The following is a 21353-nucleotide window of genomic DNA, read 5'->3' on the forward strand; positions in this document are numbered from 1 at the left end:
GCAAGACAGCTTTTTAAAGATGAAGGTGGACAGCATGGGGCTGTTTGGTTAGAGAAAAACTTGCAAAAGCACTTATTAAATAATACTTTGGTAACATGAAAGTAGTCATCAGTCATTCTCTGAAGGCAGTGGTCACAGTTAGTAGAAATGAATCATGTATCAACAGGAAGAGAAGGAAAAGGAGAAAAACCTAGTTTACAGCATAATTTTATATGTTCTAATAATAAATACATTTCTTTATGTGCTTATTAATTTTCTACCCATTGAAAATGAGATCCATACCTTTGATAGATATGCTCTTTGAAGTGAACGTTTTTTTCAAATACTTTTTTTTTTAAAGCTGTTTTACTCTGAAGCGATGAGTAGGCTGTCGTATATGTAAAACTGTCTAATGGTATACTGTGCTGTCAACATATGTACATTTGTAGTAATATCACAAGCATTTTTATTGCAGTTTATTGTTCCGTCCTCCCAATAAGCCAGATAAAATCATGTACAAGAACATTAAGGATTAAGGGAAGTGGTTTCCTTAGGTGATTCCTGGCAAAAATTCACCCTCCCATTATAACAACATAGTAAATGGACGGTAATATATTTGGCTATTACCTTCCAACAAATTTGGATTCCCAGTTTTCAGTGTCTATGTGTCTATGTTTGTGGCTTTCTGGTTATCTCTTCGTAGGAAAAGGTGCCACAATGTGAGGTAAATGTGCTAGGTTTCTGTTTTGTAAATATTAAAGTCCATTTTTTTAACATACAGTGCTAGCAAAAATAAGTCAAAGATGTAATGTCTATTTAAGTACACATTTGAGCCAGTCGTGCTTAAATTAGATTCCATGCTTCGGCTAGAATCAACATGGCTTAAATATTAGAAACTTCAAAATTCATGTGGCCCAAGCCCTCCTCCCCACACACGGATAGGAGGTACAAATGTGTGGGAAAACGTCTAGCAATTAAAATCCTGAAGGAGTGGGAAAAACTCAGGCTTTTATGCGAGGATTTGAAAATAACGCTTCCCATCAAATCTTTTATTCAGGCATTCTGAATTTGCCTTGTTAAATGGATACAGTCACTGCTAAAGATACATGAGACAAGAGCTGTTTTAAATTTGTTTATCACACCGCCCCTAGTTTTCTGCTAAAGAGAAGTATATTTCGGATATTTAAAAGTACACACTCATTAGACAAATCTCTAAAAGCCTCAGCGCCCCCACCTAGCTGCCTTCTGGGTTTCAGCTTTTGAGTTTCAGGTCCTTGCACAACACCTAAGACGTGCAATACTCTTTTTCTTCCTAATCCTGGCAGAGAACAGTGCGAAGAGCTCTCCCTCCGCGTCTCCACCCTAATTCCCCCTCTTCCCAGATTCCACCCGCTCCGCTACTTCCCTCCGCCCCCAGCTCCGCCAGCCCAATCTGTCAGAGAAGTTGTGTACAAACTGCGCGGCCGCCCTGCGCGCGAAGCTCGTGGCCCGAGAGGGGTGCGGTCGGGCCGGCGGAGGCGGGGCCCTGGCTGCCTCTCTCCCTGCTCATAGGCTGGCCGCTCAGGCCCGGCCGGCCTTGAGGCCTCGGGATTCGCGGCGGCGCTGCCAATCAGGCGAGCGGGCCCCGCCCCCCCGGAGTTGGGTGAAATAGAGGCGGGCGTCAAGTGTCAGTAGTCGTGGGGCAGGTACGCGCGCTCGCAGTTCTCTCGCTGAGGTCGGCGGTGGCGGGAGCGGGCTCTGGAGAGCCTGAGAGCGCAGTGGGGCGGGGCGGGAGAAAGTGGCCGCCCGTAGGACGTTGGCGTTTACGTGTGGAAGAGCGGAAGAGTTTTGCTTTTCGTGCGCGCCTTCGAAAACTGCCTGCCGCTGTCTGAGGGGTCCACCCGAAACCTCTCCCCTCCTCCGACCGCAGCCCCGCACCGAGCTCGCCGCCCCAAGCCAGGGTGGGCGAGGTGGGAAGTGCGCCCGACCCGCGCCCGGAGCCGCGCTCCCGAGTGCCCATGGCTACGCGGGTGCTGAGCATGAGCGCCCGCCTGGGACCCGTGCCCCAGCCGCCGGCGCCGCAGGACGAGCCCGTGTTCGCGCAGCTCAAGCCCGTGCTGGGCGCCGCAAATCCGGCCCGCGACGCGGCGCTCTTCCCTGGCGAGGAGCTGAAGCACGCGCACCACCGCTCGCAGGCGCAGCCCGCGCCCGCGCAGGCCCCGCAGCCGGCCCAGCCGCCCGCTGCCGGCCCGCGGCTGCCTCCCGAGGAGCTAGTCCAGGTAGGAAGAGCCGCTCCCCTCCCACCACTGCACTCCCGGGCCCGGGCGTGTCCCGTCGCTGCGACGCGCGGGCGACAGGGGCCGCTCCAGGCTGGGGCGTGCGTCGGGGCGCACCGGAGCCGGTGCTGGGTGGGCAGCCCCGCCCTGCACGCCTGGCCGGGGACCCGCGTTTCGCTGAGAGTAAATGAGGGGTCGGGAGGGGGGAAGGATAGAGGGGAATCTGCCCCGGCGGCTTGGCCTGGGAGAGATCAGAGGGAGGGAACTGGGTGCTCACACGCACCTTAGTTGTTTTTCTTACACTTGAGGGACGAAACCTTGTACCTTACGCTCAGTTTTACTTAAATTACGTCTTCACCTTTACCGCTCCCCAGTGCCAAGGCATTGGAGCTCCCCCATCCCCATCGTCTCGGGTTAAGTAGAAACGCAAATTGGGGTGCTGGGGAGAGGTTGCTCAAGATTTCATAGCCGGTGGCTCAACCTGCTTTAGAAGCGATCGCGGGCCGCGTTTGGAAAATGAGAGTTAGGAAAGCTAAGGTTGTGTTGGAGCGCTTATTTTTCCTTAAAAAAAAAAAAAAAGACCGGGGGTGTTGTTTTCTTCGTGTGCGCGTAAATTTCCTCCCGGAGCCGCGTTGAAAGCTGGCAGTTGGCTTTTACACTTGCCCAGCAGCCGAATTAGAGCAACCGCCTGTTTCTTTCGCCCACGCAGGGAGTCATATAGCCCAGAAAAAAACTTCCCGGGACTTTTAGCCTGTCCCAAGGAAAAAAAAATTGGAAACATACCCACATGCAAACAGCTGGAAGAGCTAAAATCAGAAACCACTAACCGCCGCGGGAGCGCAGTGCACGAAAGGGTTTAGTTCAGTTTATTTCAAGACACTTCATTTAGTAGCCCTTTGGCGTATCGCATATTTGCTACCCAGCGCCTACTCCGTGGGGTCTGTCAGGGTCCTGCTGTGAGAGGGCAGTGGCATTTGTCAGAGATGTGACTCACATGACGTGAGCGTTAATTTTTATTTTTAAATCGTGTCTATCCGGGAAACCCCGTCCGGATCCACACCAAGGTCCGAGATGAAACGCATTTGAAATGAAGTAGTAGCAGAAAATGACTGTCTTATTTACCGATTAAGGTGCCAAGCTAATACTATGCGCCATTCCATCTAGTTGGTTTTCTTATCTTTCGAAATTTCCTTTTTCAGTGTTAAAAAATGTAGGCTTAAGTTATACTAGGAGAGAAGATAGCTGGAAAAAGCTTGAGGCGACTTGTTACAAGCTGATTTAAAAGCCTAGAAAAGAGATCATCGTTTGAAAAGTATTTGGTTATTTCAGTTTGTCAATTTTCTGCTCTGGAGGCACAAGAAGATAAGGGATGACTGAGCTTTTTACAGAGTAGGGGGGAATGTAGCATTGGCCCACTGAGGAGGACATGATAAATGTTTTGCTGATGACTGTGCTAGGGATACAGCAGCCTCCCCACCCACGGGCTCCTTAGCAGCACTCTAGCAAGGGAGTGATTTTCCCCTAGGTAATTAAAGATCTGTTTTAGATAGGGGTATGAATAGGAACATTTCATTATCATATTAACCAATTACAGGATCTGCTGATTAAAATCAACCTTTAGGTCAAATATTGAATGTGAAATTGTTTTGTTTCGGTGGATACAAGGTTTTGCTTAGAACATTGTATTTCTCATTGAACTGTAAACAAGAAAAGACACAGAAGTAGCCAAAAAATATTTTTTATATTACTTTTGAAGTGTCTAGCCAAATAAACCTTTGCAATATTTTAAAGGTTTGCATAGTTTTTTCTGTAAAAAAAACAAAACAAAACAAAAAACACGCTTTTTAATGTTTATGACTTAAACAGAATTGAGGTAGTTTGGCAACATTTCAATAGTGTACTCTAATTGCAAATTTAACTGTGTAATGGGGCAGGGAATCCTGCTTGTACAGGGGTGATACCTTGTTATTGCATCAGAAAGGAATGTTTTCAGTTTGCTTTCTTTTTTTTTCTTGATTTGCGTCTTTCACTTTTGGGGGTGATTGGGGGAGCAGTTTTACCAGTTACACAGTTTCATAAGGTTTTGGTCAACCAATTATTACACAATCGACAAAATAAGCCTGATATGTTTATAAGCAACACTGAGGAGTTTGCCCGAGTACCTTATACAGGGATTGGGGGAATTTTTAGTAGGCGCCGATTGTTTGTCCTTCCCAAGATGGTGAATCAGGTGGATTATGCATGTTTGTATCTCTTCTTTTTTAGACAAGATGTGAAATGGAGAAGTATCTGACACCTCAGCTTCCTCCAGTTCCTATAATTCCAGAGCATAAAAAGTATAGACGAGACAGTGCCTCAGTCGTAGACCAGTTCTTCACTGACACTGAAGGGTTACCTTACAGTATCAACATGAACGTCTTCCTCCCCGACATCACTCACCTGAGAACTGGCCTCTACAAATCCCAGAGACCGTGCGTAACACACATCAAGACAGAACCTGTTGCCATTTTCAGCCACCAGAGTGAAACGACTGCCCCTCCTCCGGCCCCGACCCAGGCCCTCCCTGAGTTCACCAGTATATTCAGCTCACACCAGACCGCAGCTCCAGAGGTGAACAATATTTTCATCAAACAAGAACTTCCTACACCAGATCTTCATCTTTCTGTCCCTCCCCAGCAGGGCCACCTGTACCAGCTACTGAATACACCGGATCTAGATATGCCCAGTTCTACAAACCAGACAGCAGCAATGGACACTCTTAATGTTTCTATGTCAGCTGCCATGGCAGGCCTTAACACACACACCTCTGCTGTTCCGCAGACTGCAGTGAAACAATTCCAGGGCATGCCCCCTTGCACATACACAATGCCAAGTCAGTTTCTTCCACAACAGGCCACTTATTTTCCCCCGTCACCACCAAGCTCAGAGCCTGGAAGTCCAGATAGACAAGCAGAGATGCTCCAGAATTTAACCCCACCTCCATCCTATGCTGCTACAATTGCTTCTAAACTGGCAATTCACAATCCAAATTTACCCACCACCCTGCCAGTTAACTCACAAAACATCCAACCTGTCAGATACAATAGAAGGAGTAATCCCGATTTGGAGAAACGACGCATCCACTACTGCGATTACCCTGGTATGTGCTCTTACCTGGTTGAAGCATCAATAGGTTGTGTGTGTGTGTGTGTGTGTGTGTGTGTGTGTGTGTGTGTGTGTGTGTGTGACTTTAAAATGGCAATTGAATAAATTGCAGTTTTTAATTCTAAATTAAGTGCCCCAGAAAGAGATTAAAGTAGGGTAGGGGAAAATAAGGTTTGGTAGTGAAGTGGAGGTTGTAGGCAGCTAGCGTGATGGTAGGTACAAGACTGTCTACAGGATAGATTTAAGAATGGTTTTGATGGCATGTGAGCATATGCTCAGTTTTGAATGAGATACGTGGCCCAAAGTGTAAATTGAAGACAATACATGGAATAGATCTACAAGTTACTGGGAAAGCTAGTTTATGATTAATACATGACAAAATTTATTGACTTTGATACATGATATGGCATGACGTGCTAAATGAAAAAACAAATGTGGGAGTACAGAAAATTACAGTCATCTTGGATAATGGCTTAGCATTGTCAGCTCTAGAGGCATTAAAATTTTCCAAAAAACATATAGTAACTCTTAAATTACGGAAGTACAGCACCTACTGGAATATAAACACAAATTTTCCATTTGTAGTTTGGCTTGATTATCTGCATTCTTTCCTGTTAAAGTGATACATAAAACAAATCACTTTATGCCTTTAACAGGGTAATGGGGGAGGACTCTTTAAAAACCTTTTAAATCTGAAGCTTCAAATAATCTCATCTAGCATGAGAGATTTCTTCTTTAAAGCCAGATTTTAAACACTGAATCATCAAATGTAAAGATTTCAAAAGGATCTCCAAAATGACATGCTGTTCTCCTTTATTTTAGGTTGCACAAAAGTTTATACAAAGTCTTCTCATTTAAAAGCTCACCTGAGGACTCACACTGGTATGTAATTTTCTTGTTAATTCTGTGAGTTGTGTAAATAGTGTAAGTGGTATTCATCCTTTTAAAAGCTAACACGTGTTTGATCTCTTCTTCTGTCAACTTTTTTTTTTTTTTTTTTTTTTTTAAATAAATAGCCTACCTTTTCAGCACGGGCTTGGCTCAGAATTCAGTTCCATGAGAAATCTGGTTCCAGGAAGGCCGGTTATGTTCCCTCACTAAGGCCTTCTTGCCCTGTCACCGCTCATAGAATTGATTACCCAAAAACGTAAACAACGATGTTTACTAATGGATTTTAAAACTTGTAATGGCAGTGTTTTGAAGAAAAAAAAAAACCTCATTTTCTTCCATAACACATAATTTTGCTCTGAGAAAGCCATTTTAAACTCTTAAAAACTTTCCCATTGAGCATGTACAGCATAATTGGTGAAAACATTATCTTTTGTTTCACCTATAGGTTAAAATATCTGTGTTTAGTATGTTTTCTGTGCTTGATGAAAGGTAGGGCTGAAATTGCAGTGTTAAAATCAGGTGGTCAGAAATGGGTTAGAAGCCCCAGCCCAAACTTGGTATGTATGAGAGACTTCATCTTTATTCTAGCTTACATTTCATTGTTTACTTGTGCTTTTAAATTTAGCCACTCTACTTTTGTATTTGCAGTCACTTTTTTTTTGACACTGAGTGTTGCTCTGTCGCCAGGCTGTAGTGCAGTGTTGTGATCTCAGCTCACTGCAACCCCTGCCTCCCACGTTCAAGCGATTCTCCTGCCTCAGCCTCCTGAGTAGCTGGGATTACAGGCCCCCACCACCACGCCCAGCTGATTTTTGTATTTCTAGTAGAGATGGGGTTTCACCATGTTGGCCAGGCTGGTCTCAAACTCCTGACCTCTGCCTTGGCCTCCCAAAGTGCTGGAATTACAGGCGGAAGCCACTGCGCCCAATCAGCACTTTTAAGAACTTTTACATTTTAAAATTATATCAGAAGCCATTTTAAGATGAAACCAGGTGGCATACTTTAAAGGCCCCCAAATACTCCAAATATTTTCAAATATATAGATGGTTACTAATTGCGATTTTCTTGAAAGAGCAGCCCTAAAGGAAAGAACTTACATAAAGTGATTGTTTTTTTCCCTCAATAAATACAGCCTTACCTAAAGTTCAAAGAATAAGTTTGCTAATAAAAGCAATGACCTAGCAAAATGTATTATTCCATCATTGCTATGGAAACCAAAGTATTCAACAGTTCCTTTGAATGGGTTGTTGGATTAGTGTGAGGACTTGAATCTCCCCAGGCTAGATGTTACTATGGAAATTGAGTTTTGATAAATGAAGTAGTTATCTCTAACTGCTGCATTAAAAAGTAAAAGCCTTTGAACAAAGGTCAGTGCTGAGATAGAGCCCTAAGAGGAATATGGTTGCAGACATTTTGTATGCATGTTAGGAAGCATTGCTTGATATCCCAGTGATAAACACTACTTATTAAAATCTGATGACAGTGTAGTAGATTCCAGGGCTTTCTGAGAAACTGCTTTTAAGGAAAAGACATCTTTTGTATTTATCTATGAAATGAGCAGGCTGTTTTGGCCTGAGGTTTTTGCATAGAGACAAACTGATTACATAAGAGGAAGGATCCTTCATAAGCAGCCCAAGGTAGAAATTTTTATAGTTAAACACAAATGAATTAAGCATGTTATAAAAACTCCAACTTAAAGTTTTCAAGATACAAATGACAAGTGCCAGTAAAATATTCCATATAGTAATACCAAAATGTCCTTTTACAGAATATAAATGGAAATATAAAGACATTTGAGCTGTTGTTTTTTTCTCTTGGAAGTCCTTGAAACAAGAGATAGGAGGGAACACATTTTCATGGGGTTAAAGTCTCCTCATAAAAGAGCACAATTGCATATAACGATGTAATCAGCTACTTATTGCAGGGATGTAGTCAAACCCATATCTGAATAGCCTTTCACCCCCTGTCAGGGTTTAGTGCCCTGAATGCTTATACCTGCGATTCAGGAACTTGACCTGCTGGCAGATACATTTAATCGTGGGTTGTCTTAACAGTGCTTGTACTAATAAAAACAGACCAAAAAGAAGGCCTGGTTTGGGTCCCTTGCATCAGCTTTTTCACCTGACCATAAACATTGTGGCCTTCAACATCTAATGAATGAGAACATGTAATCCAGTTTAATAAAGTTTTGTTTGATAGTCTTTCAAATGCCTTGGGGAGGGTTTGTAGCAGACTTGTTCATCTGGCTAAACCTGTTCTTGGGTAATCATAGAGCATTGAGGTTGTTTTCTCCTCATTTCTAGTTTCTAGACAATGCCTTTTAAAATTACCTGTTCTCTCATTGCATCCTCCCCACCCATGCCCGCCTGTTGTTTTTAAATTAATGTATCTGAAGCCAGCAAAGGTGTTTTTTCTTTTTTTTTCTTCCCTTTAAGGCCCAGGTGGAACAGTTAGAACAGTTTTTCTAAATTAATTCTCTTATATAATAGCTTTTTTGGGTTTTCTTTCTGTCCTCCTCCTCCCTCTTGGACCATTTATCAGAGGACTTTAAAAACCACACAACAGTTGTATTTGATGACATAAAATACTCTTTAAATGATTGCCGTTTTACAGGCAGAATGTGAAGCACCCTAGCATTTCTTTGGAAAATAATTGTAATTGCTTTAAAATGTCAAGTTACCTTATGTTTTAAAAATAATTTAAGCAATGAAAACAGCCTACATCTGAGTGTAATTACTTCTTCCAGATTTTTAGATTGTAAATGCTTCTTTAACTTGGGTTGCAAATTGAACCTAAGCAAATAATAGTCTTAACAAAACAGAACTTTTAAAGTAATCTGAGATGACAGAGTAGATGATATATCAGTTTCTTAAACCAGAAGTATAGCATTCAAGTCTTCTAAGTTCATATACTTTGATTTCTTTATCAGGACATCACATATAAATAATACAAAGTTCTGTCGTCTTTGTGTGATTAGACAATACTGGAAACATAATTTGCTTCTATTCTAGAGAATAATTATATTTATTTACATCTGTACATACATAATATAGCATAAGGCCTGTAGAAGCACCCCTTACAGATGTGGATGTTTGCATGTGTTATTTGTAATATGTGTGTGTATACATTTATGCCTTTGGTGAGAAATAATTATGACTGCTTCTAGGCAACAATGTCAATGAGTGGTATATTTCCAATTCAAAATATTTGTACTTTTAACAGCATTTAAATGAACTTTCTACTGAAGTTTATATGCTTCATGATGTCTACAAGGGGTGGAACACATTGCCATCACTCTAAAGTTGTTCCCAAGTACCTAAGAGTCACATACTGTTTTGTCTTTATAAATCAACATGACTGATGCACTGTCTATTGCAGCCAGTATTACATGGTGACATACCTTACTTTTTTCTTTAATATCATAATGAATATTTAAAATAATGTCAAGTTTGCAAAGGTTTGAGGCCGAAAGAAGTTAAAATCAGTAGGAAAAAATATTGACTGTATCCTCAAAACTTTGTAGAAATTTAAAAAGTTCTTTCTGGAGAAAACATTCTGAAAAAGTAAGCCACGAACTCAACACAGAATGTTTGAAGTCCTAGCGGTTCTCTTCATGTGCGTGGATATGCACTTAACCTTAGAGAATATGCTAAAGCTGTTGGGAAATCAGGGTACGGTAACGTTTCTAGATTTTTTTTTTCCCCCAGTTTCAGCTATCTGGAACAGGGCAGGAAATTAGCATTTGTACAAAGAAAGTCTTTGAACAACGCACACACTTGGCTCAAGTATTCCTCAGACCCAGACTCCGTGTGCTGCCTATTCTGTGTATACTAAGTGATCCCAGAGTGGTTTACTAGAGATTGACAGTGGAAAAGGACAATTTGAAACATGCCCATAAGAGAAAATGGAAACATTGTACAAATAACATAGGAACACAAAATGGACTTTTTTTGTGTGTGTGTGAGATGAAGTCTCGCTCTTGTCCCCAGGCTGGAGTGCAATGGTGTGATCTCGGCTCACTGCAACCTCCACCTCCTGGGTTCAAGCGATTCTCCTGCCTCAGCCTCCCGAGTAGCTGGGATTACAGGTGCCTGCCACCACGCCTGGCTAATTTTTGTATTTTTAGTACAGACGGGGTTTCACCATGTTGGCCAGGCTGGTCTTGAACTCCTGAGCTAGGTGATCCACCGGCCTCAGCCTCCCAAAGTGCTGGGATTACAGGCGTAAGCCACTGCCTGGCGCACAAAATGGACTCTTAAAGCACTGTGTTCAAGATTCCCTGTTTAGGAAAGAGTTCCACATTAAGTCCTGGAAAGACTTTTTAGTGGAAGCCCGGTTTGTAAAGGGGTTACATTCCCATTTTCTGCCTTACTGTCTTTTGCAGAAGACTTTATTGCCTACTGACGTGTGTAGTAAGATGTTATTAGGTATACTTTATATAAATCTCTACTTGAGATTTGCTGCTGAATATATTGAGTTTCAGTTTGGGTACTAAAAAATCCTTAGGTATGAATTTCTTTTCTAGGGCCTGGCGCAGTGGCTCACACCTGTAATTCTAGTACTTGGGAGGCCGAGGCAGGTGGATCACCTGAATTCAGGGGGGGGTTCGAGACCAGCCTGGCCAACATGGTGAAACCCCATCTCCACTAAAAATACAAAAATTAGCCAGGTGTGGTGGCACATGCCTGTAGTCCCAGTTACTCAGGAGGCTGAGGCAAGATACTTGCTTGAACCCAGGAGGTAGAGGTTGCGGTGAGCTGAGATCATGCCACTGCACTCCAGCCTGAGCTACAGAGTGAGACTCCATTTCAAAAAAAAAAATTTCCTTTCTAGGTCTTTGCTCCAAAGTCATTTTTCATGGAATATATTAAGTATAGCTTTTGATTTTAAAATCTCAATAATATTTGGCTGGGCCTGGTGGCTCACACCTGTAATCCTAGCTCTTTGGGAGGCAGAGGCAGGTGGATCACCTGAGTTCAGGGGTTCGAGACCAGCCTGACTAACATAGTGAAACCCTGTCTCGACTAAAAATACAAAAATTAGCTGGGCATGGTGTCTCATGCCTATAGTCCCAGCTACTTGGGAGGCTGATGCAGTAGACTCGTTCGAACCCAGGAGGTGGAGGTTGCGATGAGCTGAGATCATGTCACTACACTCCAGCCTGGACAACAGAGCGAGACTCTGTCTCAAAAAAATAAAATAATAATAATCGATAATATTGACAATAAAGATATTTTCATTGTAGGTACTTACTAAAAGGAACATTCAATGTTCTGAACATTAGTTACTTTTTTATTTTTTTGTGGAACTGTGGGAACAGGGTAAAAGGCTTTTTAGGAAAACTGTATACAAAGGTTTTCACTTTGGGCCTTAATGGATGGAGATCTTACAATGTGAATCGAGAAATATATTAATAGTGGTTACATGTGTAACCTGTTTTATTGGTAGAGGTAACCCAGGCAAAAACTTTTTTCAGGAAGAGATTTAGGACTCAATGGTTTTTTGAGTCTCTATTTGAAACCTATTTCAGAGGAAGTATCACATTTGTGTTAGATTAGATTTTATTAAACATTCTTTTCATTCTTTTCAATTTTTTCATTTGCAGCTTTGAAATTTATTTTCTGTATTGATAATTTCAAACAGAATTTTTTTTTTTTAAGTAGTAGCTTAAGAGACTTGCTGGTTCAGACCCCAGGAAAGGTATTTATGAGCATGAAAGCTCTTAGAAGCAATTTCTTTTTAATGACTCACTGGGAAGATTAAACTTTGCTTTTAGGACTTGTTCTTTCATCTGAAAAACATTTACATAGGAAATTGATTAAACATTGTTTAGAGATGATAAAGCTTATCAAAGGTTAAGAAGTATAATTTGATTCAGCAAATATTTTTTACTGGTTTTGTGGAGAATCCAAATACGAATAATCTCTTCTTGCCCTTTTATTCTTAACCTAGTGGGAGAAGATCGTTCATAAATAGACTAAATAGAATTGCTGGAGTGGAGATAGAAGTAATTAGTCTTGAAAGTAGAGAGTAATGTTTTTAAAAAATAATAATACAGTCACCCAAGAATTTGTCAGATATTTTTGGTCCTATAGAATGTAGTAGCTGTTTACTTGATGACCTACATCATTTCTGGTGAAAGATTAGAAATAATGTGTCCTACTTTAGTAAAAGTATCTCCGTAGCAGCGTTCCTAGTCTGTTAGCCAGTATTATTTATATTCAAAGATCTCAAACAACAGCTCTTACTAAGGATAAATTACAGTTTTAGAAGGACACAGTAGGTAACTTTTACCAAAAAATATCTATACAGAAGAAGAAATTTATTTTTGGCTACTTTATGAAAAGGTAAACCTTTACGAGTTGGGAGGAGACCTACTAGTCAGGGTCACCATGTGAAGTGCAAATTAAAGGGAAAGTTATCTAGTACTCATTCCATACTGGGAAAATATGAAAATAGAGGATTTTTCTGTTTTGCTTCCCAAAAAAAAGGTGAAATTCTTCGACACTTTTTAATGTCAGTGTGAACTCCCATAGTAAGAAAGTGAATCCGAGTGTTGTCTCGTTGTCAGGAGACTTGAAGAATTGGTATTTCATTTCATTAACTCTATTAATGACGGGATAGTCTTCATAATGTTTACTGGGAACCCTGAGGAGAAGTAGCAGTAGTTCAGGAGTCCAGAGATTCCAGACATCTGCTAGGATGTAGACTGTAAGTGTAACCCCTGACATCGTGTTCCCACCTATTCCCTCTTTGGGTTTGGCAGATCAGTGCTTTCTGACCCTGGGAGAAGTCCCCTCACTGCCTTTGACCAGCACTAGGGCTCTAGTATGGCTTGGCTTTCCTGAAGTCCAGTCCAGTTCTACGTAGGAAAATTTGTTTATACAGAGTTTATTTATCCCTGTATAACTTCAGAATGGACAATAACTGATTCTGATTATTTTCTCCGGAAGAGGCTCAAAACATGGTTCTCACCTAAAAGCATATTATCTGATTACCCTCAGTGGTCCTAGGCAGGGCAAAGCCCTGCTGCAGGAGGGTCCACAGAAGAAGAAAAAGCTGACAGCCTCAAAAGAACCTTTTATGCCTTCCCTCCTTTTCATTAATCAGAATAACTGAGTTGTTTTCAAGATGCATTAGGGAAAGTGTGGCATTACAGCAGGAATAGAAGATAGTCTCTGCCCTTGAAGAACTTTAAAAGCTGGTTAAGGAGGCAAAATACAAGTATTCGAAGCCTTCCTAAAGCAGTATATGTGCAGGTGCAAATCGATAGCTCAACAGAAATTTAAGTGATGGGGATACAGAAAAGTGAAATGATTTCTCCTGGCCTGTTCAGAGGCTTTCTAGAAGGGGTGAGGTATCGGACTTTAAAGAAAGGGATAAACATGAATTGAGGAGAAAAGGAAAGGAATTCCTCTTTCATTGTTTTTTTTTTTTTTTTTTTGGTTTTTCGTTTTTTGGCAATCAGCTTCCCTAGGTTGAATGGGCACAATATTGATGGTGTTATCTGGTAAATAATTAGATGCATTTACAAATGCTAATCATACTAATCTTTGATATGGGCCTTCTGTTCCAAGTATAGGAAATCTGTGACAATGAGTTTTAATAGAAGGTGTTTGGATGGAAAATTACCGGCATAGATATAAAAATATCAATTAGTGAGCTAAAATCATCCTACTTTATCTCTTTTCTTAGATATCTAAATCATTCTCCTATGAATTTCTTTAATAAGTGTTTCCTATTTTTTTCCCTTTTGGTTTTTAGAAGCAAATCTAATAGCCTGTTTCAGAGACTAAATTTCGTAAGTCTCAAATGATGGGAAAAATCTAATTATTATTGAATTGCATGAAAATATTTTTCTCTTGAAATAAGAGCTCATTTTGAGCTTCAAGGACTCTTAAGTTCTAAGAGTTTAGATTAGGTTGAAATAATTTATTCTACTTTAAAAGTTTACATTGTTTAGGTTCCCAGAACAAGATACAGATTTTTAAGTTCTTTGAGGCCAGAAACTAAGTCTTATTTGTGTTTTGCAAGGCATTTAGTACAAGTTACACCTTCACTAATAAACAGTGACTTTAATTCTCATGGTATTTTAGTTTTTATTGATTGAGTTGTCTTTTAGTCACCAGAAAGGAAACCGATGTGCAAATTTGCTACAATAAACTTAAAAAAAATTATCTAAAATAACTTTTAAGATAAATATTTCCATCAGTGATTTTTGTTCTTTCGTTAGAAGAATCTATGTAGAACATTTTAGGGTAAGGCCTTGGTTTGAGTCTATTGAATGTGTTCAGCAGAGCAGAGAAACTTCCCATTCCATTGTGATAGGTTCAGAAGTCATTTTAAAATCTGTTCAGAGGGGGGAAAAAAAGACGATTTTCAGTTTGTTGCTGAGGATTTTTAAAATGGCTTACAAACGTGTTCCACTAACCCACTGAAATTCAGTTACCCTGGGGGAAAGGAGCTATTGTTAGGTGTTAGGTGATACCTGGGAATTGCCAATACCTGACTGAACAGTGCTCAGGACCCCGCAGGTCCCACAGAGGCTGGCTCTGCCAAGTTGTGCCCTGTGTTTCAGATCATCTGGGGTGCAAGGCCTGCTGTGATTCCATTAAGCCATTCCTTGGCTGACCTTCACAAGTGGCTTTAGAATATGGAAATAAATTTGAACAATATGTATGTGTTCCTTAAATCATTCAAAGAGAGTGTATTAGTGTTTGCTAATGGAAGATTTAAGTGGGACATTAAGGAAAAGTGGCAGACCGGGATTCTTAATGTGGAGCTCATCGTTTTGCTTCTAACTCACGGGGTTATTGTGAGGAAGCGAGAGAATGAGAAGCACCTCGCTCTGGAGTATGTGCTCCATGGCTGCTGGTGCCTGCTCCCTTTTCTTTTTGCTGGTAATGTTTCTGCTTAACATTTTTGTAAAGTATGTTAATGACTTTATCAGCATGGATAGTATGTATGTTTAACTTGAACATAGTTTTCAAAGATTAGAGATTCTAGCAAAATACTCCTGTAATTTAAAAACAGAATGAGAAAACACATACTTTGAGATAAAGTTGGAGCTTGTTTTCTGTGCTGTACAAACTTGTCACTTTTTTCTTTTTGCCTTTGGAAAGTTTCACATTAACAGCATGAGAACTTAAAAATACAGTTGATGTTGAAAGAGCTTAACTAAATATTTTAAATTGGTGGTATTGGAAAGAGATTCTGTAAAAATCCAATTAAACTTTTGAAAGCTCTCTCCTGTTGAAATATAACTTAAAGGAAGTCAGTTTGGTTTCCCAGAAGTACTGTGCATAGTGTTTCTGGCTGAGGAAGAAAGGCCCAAGTCTGCTGTTTGGCCAGAAATTGGGTACCAGCTTCCTCTACGATGTTTTACTTGAATGGTGTTGACACTTGAACAAATCCCATAGAAACTGCCCCAAGTGGGGGATAGTTGTCCTTACTTTTATGGTAAGACTTGGCCCCAGTAACTAACATTCCAGACACTGGTAGTATTCTTGGCTGAATAATCTATAGATGTGCATAAATTGAGAGCAAAACCCCAAATGTTTTAGAAACTTTAATGGCTACCGTATTTCAAGCAATCAGTAAAGTAAACTTTAAAAAATACTGGTGCAGTTTATTGCTTCATAGCCAATAAAAATAGTGAACAAAAAGAGTCTAGTGTCCCTTGTTTCTTACATAAACTCTGAAAATTCAGTTCTGCTATTTAATTATTAAATTCAAAAGACTAGAATGATTTCTTTTAAAATTGGGAGCACTATAGGAATTTTTTTCCTTGTCTCAGACATCAGAAATAGCTTTTTCTTTCCATTAAATGACAGTAAAGGCCGGGCGCGGTGGCTCAAGCCTGTAATCCCAGCACTTTGGGAGGCCGAGACGGGTGGATCACGAGGTCAGGAGATCGAGACCATCCTGGCTAACACAGTGAAACCCCGTCTCTACTAAAAATACAAAAAACTAGCCGGGCGAGGTGGCGGGTGTCTGTAGTCCCAGCTACTCAGGAGGCTGAGGCAGGAGAATGGCTTAAACCCGGGAGGCAGAGTTTGCAGTGAGCTGAGATCCGGCCACTGCACTCCAGCCTGGGCGACAGAGCGAGACTCCGTCTCAAAAAAAATAAATAAATAAATAAATAAAAAAAATAAAAATAAATGACAGTAAAGTATTTAACCAATATGTTTGTTTCTGTGGTTTATTTTTCACAGGGAACAAAAACTAATAGTACTGTGCAAAATTATTTTTTGTGATGATTTACATCCATAAATGTGATATCTATATTTACTACTGGTGTTAAAATATTTTTATATATCAAATATTTTATGTGATTGTAAGTGCAAGAACGTGATCTATACTTTGTTTCATAAAAGGCTTGAATGTCTTAGGTTAAATTTCTGGTTCGAATTTCCTATGAGGGGAGGAAAAATTCTAGAATTGAGATGTGCGTTTTTAAAGTGGATTGATAGGAATCAGAAAGGGAATTAAAACCAAAACTGTCTGAGTCAGAGGCAGAGGAGAGAAGAGAGGAAGTATGGCACAGCAGTTCCATACCATGGGAAATGCAGGTGAAATCTGAAGGGAAGGAAATTGGGACCACTTTCATGTGGTCTGTTTTGGCACTTTCTTCTTTGTCCCTATGGGATTTTGTCTGAGAGTCAGAGTGGTTATCAGGACAACGAAAATATTAACCACAAATTGTAGAAATCTCAGTTGATGAGGACAGGGTCTTTTAAAGTTTAGACTGACTTAGTTAATCCTACAACTTCCTGAACATGATACTGCTAAATTAGGCAGAAAGGTTGTGCAGTTTCTGTTTCGTCAGAACTAAACAAGTGTTCAAAGCAACTCTGAGGTTGCTCCCTCTCAGAAGAAAAGATTTTTGTAAGAGAGTTTAAGAGGTAAAAAGGTATCTGTATAAAACTCAGCAGTAAGCCAATAATACTTTAATGTACAAATTTATCTCACAAATTCTTATCAAAAAATAAAATTCATAGAAAATCATAAAATCATAAATGTAGGAACTGCTAGTTAATGCTCACTGAAAGAACGTTTTGGTATTTATTCCTACTGGAATACCTGATCTCCAGTAGGATTCATTCACCAACAGTGAATTAAGACTACATTATGAATATTTAGTAGTTTTGAAAGTTAAACAGCTGGCAAACTTTGGAGAGCATTAGGAATAATATACATTACAGGATGGGAGGGAGGAACATACCAACTCACTACTCAAGGGAAGAGAACTGTGGACGAATGGAATGGGTAGGTTGAACAATTTCAGACTTTTAGAGGTATATTACACATGTAAGCTCCATGAGGCCAGCCATTTTTATTTTGTTAACCGTTGTATCGCAAGTATTTGGGACAGTTCCTGGCCTATAATTGATGCTTGGCGAATTGTTTATAGAATGAATTTTGGGCGCAACACTTGACAAAGGAAAACTAAATACAAGTCAACAAATGTCACAGTTGTTACAGTTGTTTCATGGTCTAACCTTTTTACCAATGTGAAGTTATCAGTACCAGAGTGTTTTGCTTCAGTCTGCAAAAAGAGGGTGTGAAGATGTGTGTGAATCTCAAAAAGTGAATGCCCTAATAGTCCATTTTGGAGGCCATGTGTTCAAGTGAACTGATTTATGAGCTGCAAGCTTCAACCTGGCTAATTTAGAAACATCTAATACCAGTTTCTGGTTAAGCAATTGTGGTACATGAAATTCATTGTATAGGTGATTCGTGCAACAGCTTCTGAATTTTTTCCTCCCTCATCCACCTTACAGCCATTAGTCCTATAATAATTTAATTTGGGTTTGTTGGTATAGAAACTGTATTTGCACAATAATGATAAAGCCACTCAGGCTCATCTAGTCATTTCCTGGATTTATGTGTGTAGGAGTACATAAAAATAAGGGCACTGAATCATTTCGCATTTGCCTAAAATTGCTTTTCTTCAGTTGTTCAAAGGTACACAAAATGCTTTTTTCTTTATAAGGTAAAAAATACTTGGAGGTTATAAGAAATAACTAGCTTACTTTGAGTGGCTTTGATATGTATTTACTCATAATGGAATTCATGAGCTTTCCTTCCTTCGCTTGGCCAAGATTTTTTTTCTTTGAAATTCCTTCTCCAGTGTTATCTAGGATGTTTGCATTACAAGCAGGCCGCCTCACCTCCTTTGTTCGTTGTCACAGGTGAAAAGCCATACAAGTGCACCTGGGAAGGCTGCGACTGGAGGTTCGCGCGATCGGATGAGCTGACCCGCCACTACCGGAAGCACACAGGCGCCAAGCCCTTCCAGTGCGGGGTGTGCAACCGCAGTTTCTCGCGCTCCGACCACCTGGCCCTGCACATGAAGAGGCACCAGAACTGAGCGCTGCCCATGCCACCCGACCCGTTCCAGGTCCCCGGGCTCCCTTTCAAACAACAAACCTAACTGTTCCTATATATATATATATAAAAAAAAAAAAAGAAAAGAAAACAACAAAAACTGGAAATGTATATTTTGTATATTTGAGAAAACAGGGAATACATTGTATTAATACCAAAGTGTTTGGTCATTTTAAGAATCTGGAATGCTTGCTGTAATGTATATGGCTTTACTCAAGCAGATCTCATCTCATGACAGGCAGCCACATCTCAACATGGGTAAGGGGTGGGGGTGGAGGGGAGTGTGTGCAGCATTTTTACCTAGGCACCGTCATTTAATGTGACAGTGTTCAGTAAACAAATCAGTTGGCAGGCACCAGAAGAAGAATGGATTGTATGTCAAGATTTTACTTGGCATTGAGTAGTTTTTTTCAATAGTAGATAATTCCTTAGAGGTATACAGTGTACCTGGCAATTCACAAATAGCCATTGAACAAATGTGTGGGTTTTTAAAATATATATACATATATGAGTTGCCTATATTTGCTATTCAAAATTTTGTAAATATGCAAATCAGCTTTATAGGTTTATTACAAGTTTTTTAGGATTCTTTTGGGGAAAAGTCATAATTCTTTTGAAAATAACCGTAAATACACTTACAGTTAGAATTTGTGGTAAGATACCTCTCAACATTACCAAAATCATTTCTTTAGAGGGAAGGAATAATCATTCAAATGAACTTTAAAAAAGCAAATTTCATGCACTGATTAAAATAGGATTATTTTAAATACAAAAGGCGTTTTATATGAATTATAAACTGAAGAGCTTAAAGATAGTTACAAAATACAAAAGTTCAACCTCTTACAATAAGCTAAACGCAATGTCATTTTTAAAAAGAAGGACTTATGATGTCGTTTTCACATATGACAATGTTGCATTTACGATGCAGTTTCATGTACCGAAACGTTGAATTGATGATGCAGTTTTCATATATCAAGATGTTCGCTCCTGCAGTACTGTTGGTTAAATGACAATTTATGTGGATTTTGCATGTAATATACAGTGAGACACAGTAATTTTATCTAAATTACAGTGCAGTTTAATCTCTTAATACTGACTCAGTGTCTGCCTTTAAATATAAATGATATGTTGAAAACTTAAGGAAGCAAGTGCTACATATATGCAATATAAAATAGTAATGTGATGCTGATGCTGTTAACCAAAGGGCAGAATAAATAAGCAAAATGCCAAAAGGGGTCTTAATTGAAATGAAAATTTAATTTTGTTTTTAAAATATTGTTTATCTTTATTTATTTTGTGGTAATATAGTAAGTTTTTTTAGAAGACAATTTTCATAACTTGATAAATTATAGTTTTGTTTGTTAGAAAAGTTGCTCTTAAAACATGTAAATAGATGACAAACGATGTAAATAATTTTGTAAGAGGCTTCAAAATGTTTATACGTGGAAACACACCTACATGAAAAGCATAAATTGGTTGCTGTTTTGCTTCTTTTTCCCTCTTATTTTTGTATTGTGGTCATTTCCTATGCAAATAATGGAGCAAACAGCTGTATAGTTGTAGAATTTTTTGAGAGAATGAGATGTTTATATATTAACGACATTTTTTTTTGGAAAATAAAAAGTGCCTAAAAGATGTATGTTGTGCTTTTCTTCTTTACCTGCAATAAAGGGTCTGATCAGGGCAGTTAGTGAGAAATCAATTCCACACATTTGTAGAAGAGCCACAGTGAACCCGTATGTACTTAAGACAGGGATTTATTTTTTGAGACGGAGTCTCGCTCTGTCACCCAGGCTTGAGTGCGGTGGCGCTCACTGCAACCTCCGCCTCCCAGGTTCAAGTGATTCTCCTGCCTCAGCCTCCCGAGTAGCTGAGATTACAGGCGTACGCCACCACGCCTGGCTAATTTTTGTATTTTTAGTAGAGACAGGGTTTCACCATATTGGCCAGTTTGGTCTTGTGAACGCCTGACCTCGTGATCCACTCGCCTCAGCCTCCCAAAAGTGCTAGGATTACAGGCATGAGCCACTGCGCCCAGCTGGGGGATTTATTTTTTAAATATAATTGGCATAAAGGGAGTCACAATTCACGAATCTGGCCACATAATGCACGAGACCACCGTCAGCATCCTTGGTTGAAAACAGCATACAGTTAACTTGCATGTCCTAGTCTGGAGATTTTGTCATCAGAGGAAAGCAAAGCAAGAATTGGTGTAACAGTTAAAAAAAAATTTATAATTTGGTTTTATTCCGCAGCAACAAGTACACCTAGAACCTACATCTTGGTTTCTTTTTTTTTTTTTTTTTTTTTCTTTTTTTTGAGACTATCACACAGGCTGGAGTGCAGTGGCGTAATCTTGGCTCACAGCAACCTCCACCTCGGGTTCAAGGGATTGTCCTGCTTCAGCCTTCTGAGTAGTTGGGGTTACAGGCACGTACCACCATGCCCAGCTAATTTTTGTATTTTTTGTAGACATGGGATTTCACCATGTTGGCCAGGCTGGTCTCAAACTCCTGACCTCAAGTGATCCACCCTCCTTGGCCTCCCAAAGCACTGGGATTACAGGTTTCAGCCACCACGCCCGGCCTAGGTCTCGTTTTTATTATTACTTTTAATTATACTTTAAGTTCTGGTGTACATGTGCAGAATGTGCAGGTTTGTTACATAGGTATACACATGCCATGGTGGTTTGCT

The 21353-nt window shown here is 40.0% G+C and overlaps 1 protein-coding gene across 1 annotated transcript; it reads left to right on the forward strand.

The window, feature by feature from the left end:
* Positions 1-1651: 1651 nt before the first annotated feature.
* On the forward strand, positions 1652-20294 carry KLF5 (KLF transcription factor 5). The gene is made up of 4 exons (XM_002808151.4): positions 1652-2237; positions 4500-5373; positions 6201-6260; positions 18464-20294. Exons 1-4 carry the CDS (start codon positions 1977-1979, stop codon positions 18640-18642), a joined length of 1374 nt encoding a protein of 457 aa, XP_002808197.2. The 5' UTR covers positions 1652-1976; the 3' UTR covers positions 18643-20294.
* The last annotated feature ends 1059 nt before the right edge of the window (positions 20295-21353 follow it).

This window comes from Macaca mulatta, chromosome 17 (genome assembly GCF_049350105.2).
Source record: "Macaca mulatta isolate MMU2019108-1 chromosome 17, T2T-MMU8v2.0, whole genome shotgun sequence".
Taxonomy (NCBI): Eukaryota; Metazoa; Chordata; class Mammalia; order Primates; family Cercopithecidae; genus Macaca; species Macaca mulatta.